At 50.8% G+C, this 6319-nt stretch overlaps 1 protein-coding gene across 1 annotated transcript in view; it reads left to right on the top strand.

The window, feature by feature from the left end:
* The window catches only part of IGSF3 (immunoglobulin superfamily, member 3), a gene marked incomplete at its 5' end in the record, with an annotated part of 69820 nt that overhangs the window by 33278 nt on the left and 30223 nt on the right, over window positions 1-6319 (top strand). Inside the window, 3 exon segments of the mRNA XM_009872454.1 lie at window positions 2132-2542; window positions 4149-4538; window positions 6205-6317. Of these exon segments, the coding sequence (XP_009870756.1) occupies window positions 2132-2542; window positions 4149-4538; window positions 6205-6317 (914 nt within the window).

Genomic DNA, 6319 nt, shown 5'->3' with positions numbered 1-6319 from the left:
CAAGCCCGTTGCCCAGCCTCTAGCCTGCTGATGGTATGGCCATTGCATGAGGCCCAGCCTTTGGACAGGCTTCCTGAGATCACTCCTGGGGAGCGGGCAGCTCCACTTCTGGCAAGCCGAGTGCCTGCCCTGTACTTCACCTGCAGAGCCAGGAAGGCTCCCAGGGCGAGTAACCCTACCTAGGGGCTAGGGGGTGGGGCACATAGGCACCTGGTGGGGTACCCCGGGCTCTCAGATTGGGGGAAGGAGGACAGGCATACTTTCTTACAGATAGCCACTTCCACCCCATAAGCTGTGGAGGCTGCTGTAGCAGAAGCTCTGTGTTTGAAGCAGCTCGACAGGAAGGTAACTCCAGCAAGATGATGATCAGGTTTAATTTATTTAAATAACATAAGAAAAGTTATGAGAGCCCATGGCTGGAGGGCAAAGAGAAAGGAGCTATGTGGCTCTGGAAATTATTCAGCAAGATTTAAAATGAGAAATTTAAATCTCACCGTGCAGTCAGCGTGAACTGGCAAGTTTAGTTGCCGCTGTCACCACTGGTTTGGGAGTGAGAGGTAAGGGGGAAAGTCAAAGCGAGGTGGATTCCTAAGCATGGTCTACCAGAGGCCATTGCCAGTGGGCAGAGGATGGGAGCCCTGGTGAGGGGAAGAGGGGGAGAGTAGGAGACGTGGCTGCGGGACCAGGGGTAATGGCCTACAATGTAAATGGCCTTGCCAGGTACTTTCCCTGTCAGGGACAGTAAATTCCCTGGGTAGTGAACATGTGGTAAAAGCAAATGCCCCCATCCACTCTGGATGCAGAAAGATTTCCTTCTTGTTTACTTGATCATGTGGCTTTTTTTCTTTCCTCTCTACTGCTTTGACTTTTCTGCCAGAAATAATGCCAGTGGTTGTCTTCACTGCAGCTCATTGCTTTCTGTAGCCATGCCCGAATGAAACAGATGCAGCTTTCAGCAGCTCAGCTAATTTTGTCGAACCTTCCAGTGCTGTCAATGAAACTGAACTGAGATGATATGGTAATTATATTCCACCAATACGTGGTGAAACCATGGACATTAACAGGTTCTCTGGTGCTGTCTTGTCTGCAGAGCTGGGGAGAAGGTTTGCATTCTTCTTTCCACAGAATGTTCCTTGAGATGACAAAGTATAGAAAGGTTTCTTTTTTGAGAAGGTCTACCTTCTGGTGAACCTCTTGCTAAAATTAAGATGCTAAAGTCAAATCAAGGTTGGGGGGACTGCAATTTTTTTTCATTATGATTTTAGCGGCTGTACTTCTTTCCTCCAGAAGAGTGGCCGGCAGTTTTATTGCTGCGTACCTTGATGTGGCTGCATCCCTGGAGCAGGCACTGGGCATACTGCAGTTGCATTGCTGCCCTCAGAGGAGCCACTTTCCTCCAGAATGCAGAAACCCCTTCCTTTGGCCTGAGGAGCTCATTAAAACTTGAAAGGATATGAACGAAAGAGAGAGGAACTGGATCTCCTGACTTTTTTTATGATAGAAGATTAAAGGAACTAAGTATGTTAAGCTTGGCCCCAGGGGAGACTGAGGGGCAGAGACCACTGTGCAGGGCTAAGGAGTGGCTGGAGGGGTGTCATGATGTGTCACCTCCACTCATGAAGGGGAGGCTACCCATGACAAAATGCTTCAATAGGAAGTGGATATATTAAGCTATGCTGCTTTGCAGCATGGTGGAAAACCTTGTGCAGTCCCATTGAGCCATGGGACCAATGAGCAGGAATTTAAGCACAGCAATGGAGTATGTGCTGCAGATCACAGTTTTTTCCAGACAAGGGCTTTGGAGATGGTTCTCCTCTTCTGAGGGGCTGGACATGAGCTCACAGGGCCTTGCTAATACTTAACACCCTTTGGAAGTGTTCAAGGCCAGGATGGATGGGGCTTTGAGCAGCCTGGTCTAGTGTTTCTACCCATGGCAGGGGGATTTGAACTAGATGGTTTTTAAGGTCCCTTCCGACCCAAACCATTCTATGATTCTGCGATTAACAATTAATTAGAACTGCAAAACTAAACCTCTCCCCCAGCTCCCCTTTAATGCATCTGAGCTTTTCAGACTCAACATTTCAGTGTTGATAACTCTCGGGCTGTGTTTCCCCATCCTCCTTTGCTGCAGTGATCCCTGACTCACTGCGAGTGACGGCAGTCCCACAGACACTGAACAAAGTGGAACACGACTCCCTGGAACTGAAGTGCGAGGTATCTAAGAGCACAGCCCAACACAGCCATGTCTCCATCGCCTGGTACCGGCAGCGAGGCAGTGAGGCGCCTGTGGAGGTCATCTCCCTCAGCCGCGACTTTGTCCTGCGGGCTGGCAGCACCTATGCTCAGCGGCAAGCCACAGGGGATGTTCGCTTGGACAAAGTTGGGGAGACAACCTCAAAGCTCACCATCTACAACCTTCACCCATCGGATCAGGGCGAGTTCTACTGCGAGGCAGCAGAGTGGATCCAGGACCCTGACAAGTCTTGGTATGCCATGACCCGCAAGCGTTCCCAAGGTGCCATCATCAACGTGCAAGCCACTGGTCAGTGTCTCTTCCGCTTTTGCTTGCTTAGTTGGGTGGTGGGAGGTGGTATAAAATGGGACTGTGCTTTGTTAGGTGTCTGTGGCTTGGCTCCCTGCTTTGGCATGCGTCCCACTTGGGAGGCTGCTGGCAGGGTGAAGCAGGGCAAGGAGGGCCCAAGCACTGCCTGCAAACAGGCCAAATGTCAGCAAAAAGCAACCAGGGGACACTGGGGCAGCAAGCGGGCTTGGGTGGCAGGCCCTGTCTCCTGGCACGGTCAGCAACCTGGGGCTGACACAGGAGCTAAAACAAACACTGTAGTGTTTTGCACTTGGGAAAGAATAACCCCTTGTGCCAGTATAGGTTGGGGACTGACCTGCTGGAGACCAGTGTAGGGGAAAGGGACCTGGGCGTCCTGGTGGACAGCAGGATGACCATGAGCCAGCAATGTGCCCTTGTGGCCAAGAAGGCCAATGGCATCCTGGGGTGTGTTAGAAGGGGAGTAGCTAGTAGGTCGCGAGAGGTCCTCCTGCCCCTCTACTCTGCCCTGGTGAGGCCACATCTGGAATATTGTGTCCAGTTCTGGGCCCCTCAGCTCAAGAGAGACAGGGAACTGCTGGAGAGAGTCCAGCGCAGAGACACAGAGATGGTGAAGGGAGTGGAACATCTCCCTTATGAGGAAAGGCTGAAGGAGCTGGGTCTCTTTAGCTTGGAGAAGAGGAGGCTGAGGGGTGACCTCATAAACGTTTATAAATACATCAAGGGTGAGTGTCAGGAGGACGGAGCCAGGCTCTTTTCTGCAGCATCCAGTGACAGGACAAGGAGTAATGTGCACAAGCTGGAACATAGGAGGTTCCGCAAAAATATTAGCAAAAACTTTTTCACTGTGAGGGTGACAGAGCACTGGCACAGGCTGCCCAGGGAGATTATGGAGTCTGCTTCTCTGGAGACATTCAAAACCCACCTGGACACGTTCCTGTGTGACCTACTGTAGGTGATCCTGCTCTGGCAGGGGGGCTGGACTAGATGATCTTTTGAGGTCCCTTCCAACCCCTGACATTCTAACATTCTGTGATTTTAACATTCTAACATTCTGTAAGCACTTGGTGCTTACACAGGCAGTGAGAATTTTTGTGAGTGAGGAGGTAAGAGTGACACAGCAGAAACTAAAACTATTACTTTGAGCAAGCACTTTTGTGTATTGCACAAGGTCAATTTGCAAGTCAAAATTCTCCCAGCCTGAAGCACAGGTTCCTGCTAAGGATCTAAAGACCCAGCTGAGCTCTTTCTTCCTCTCTGATATTCCCAAAGGCGCTGACCCTGGCTGAGCAGGGTCTGGGTAGGACTAGGATCCATGTCATGTCCCACAGTTCCAATGGATGCTGGTGTCACAGCAGAGCTGCTCCCAGGAGTAAAGCCTGGAGGAAAGGGTTATCACTGGGGAAGCCTTGCTGGGCAGCAAGCTGCCTCTCCTGTAGCTCTCACAGCAAAAGCAAGCCCCTAACCCTTCCAGCTGTGGGATCCCTTCTAACCAAGGGATGTTGGCCGTGCAGGTAGTCGCAGGAGGTGTGCTGGGTCTCCTGATGGGCTTTACCATGCTGACATGAGTTGGTCTGTTTCTCCACAGATAAGGAATTCAGTGTCCGTCTGGAGACGGAGAAGCGGACGTACATCGTGGGTGAGCCGGTGGAGTTTCGGTGCATTCTGGAGGCACAGAATGTCCCTGACCGTTACTTCTCCATCTCCTGGGCCTTCAACAGCTCCCTCATCGCCAGCCTGGGACCCAACGCCGTGCCGGTGCTCAATAATGACTTTGCCCAGCGTGAGGCCCTGGGCCAGCTCAAGGTAGCCAAAGAAAGCGACAACGTTTTTGTGCTGAAGATCTACCGCCTCCGCCTTGAGGACAGTGGCAAGTACAACTGCCGGGTGACTGAGCGGGAGAAAACCGTGACGGGGGACTTCATTGACAAGGAGAGCAAGCGGCCGAAGAACATCCCCATCACTGTCCTGCCGCTCAGTAAGTAGAGACTTGCACATCCCCTCCTGGGGCCAGTGCTCTACTGGGCAGCTAGCTGGTGAGGCGTGATGTGCCCAGACTTCAGTGGTGGGAAAGAGGGAGGATAAGAGTTTGCATGCTGTGGAGGCTTGAAATCCAAACTGGCAAGATGGTGGGGGTTTTTTATGGGAAGGGAATGATAAAGAAGGAATGATATGCATCAGGTTCGTAGGTGGCGAAACATGCTCCCACCTCGGTAATGATGCTGAGATGGCACTTTTGTCCTTGAGCTGAAGGTGATGTGTGACAGCCTCTGACTTGCTCCTTGCACCTCTCTCCTCAACCTGCTCTGCAGGGAGCTGGGAGCTCTAAAGTACTCAGCAGGTGTAACAGGGAGACTGACTTGGCCTTGTTTTATCCTAAGAGGTGCTAGATTCCTGCAGGCTGTTTGGTGGCTGTTGTTCAGCTGTCTTACAAGACATTTCCTCTTACAAGACATTTCCTCTTCAGCATGGAGCTCTGTTGTGGTCACTTGGTGTCTGCCCACCCTGGTGAGAAGAACCCTGCCAGAGGCTTGTCTGAACACCTTTTATGTTTGTCAGGCAAATGTGATGAATACAGAAATAATAGGGTAAGAGGAGAAGGTCCACTGACTCATTCCTTGTTTTTCTCCCTGAAACTCAGGTAGCTGTGGCATGATGAACCATGCAAATGTTGCCCAGGCTACCCTGGCAGTGGGCTTTGAGCAAGCAGAGCATAGCTGCAAGAAGATTTTCTGCAGTGTTTGTCTCCTATCTCTTAGGTTTGTATGGAAATGCAGCTCTTTTCTTCTAGCTTTTTTTCCCTTCCTCATTTCTCCAAAAGAAATTCTGTTTCTTTTCTCTCCTGCCAATATTTGGTCTCATTTGTTTGGCTTTGAAAATTACTCTAGCTGGAAATCTTACGCTGGACAAATGCCTAAAATGTAGTACTTCTAGGCACAGGCTCCATTCAGACAGATTTAGGTTTTGCCGTTTGATAAATTACCAGCTCTAGAAAAAAGAAGTGGTGATTTTGCAAGGGTGCTAAGTGTCCGTAACTCCAATGGAAGATGTCAGGAGTAACCAGCACTCAGTATCTTCAAGCAGCTGTAAAGCCTTACCTGCCTGGGAAGCTCAGGATACCACTTTTTTGTGGTGTTACCAGATGTTGATAGCTACCTCTAGTATCACTAGCAATGGGAGTTGGGGAGAGCTTCTCCCAAAAGGTGGTATATGAGTGGATGTGGCAAGATGATGATCAAGATGATGTAAATTGAAAAATTCAGAGAGCTGGAAACTCTTTTTGGCAGAGCCGGTTGCATGCAGTGCATGTTGTAGCGACACAAGTTCCCTCAAGTTTTGCCGTGATCCCATCCTGGACCTGCGACCAGAAGACGTGCGAATGTCTCGTGAGCCATAGGCAGAAAGATTTCTCTCAGCTTTGGCCTACAGCTCCTTTGAGTGTGCAAGTCACCAGGAGCAGCTCGCTGCCCACAGGCTGGTTTTGGATGTGGTCACGCATGAGGTTAAGACGTGCCTGGACCCAAACACGTGGGCAGTTTCCTGCACCTGGTAGAAAGCCTCTCTGGCCAGCAGCGTCCTTCTTACAGACCGAGAAGTGGCGAGTGTGTATCATCTTCCCTGTGTGTATGCATTTCTCTCCTTAGAGACCAGCATCTCCTTGGAGATTATCAACAACGCCAGCAATGTCTTGGAGGGGGAGAGCCTGCGCTTTGGCTGCAACGTGCGCTCGGGCGTCGGGCCCCAAAGCCGCTTCTCTGT

Source organism: Apaloderma vittatum, unplaced genomic scaffold (assembly GCF_000703405.1).
Source record: "Apaloderma vittatum isolate BGI_N311 unplaced genomic scaffold, ASM70340v1 scaffold2207, whole genome shotgun sequence".
Classification (NCBI taxonomy): Eukaryota; Metazoa; Chordata; class Aves; order Trogoniformes; family Trogonidae; genus Apaloderma; species Apaloderma vittatum.
The sequence above is the reverse complement of the archived record's forward strand: the minus strand, read 5'-3'. Positions and strand labels throughout refer to the sequence as shown.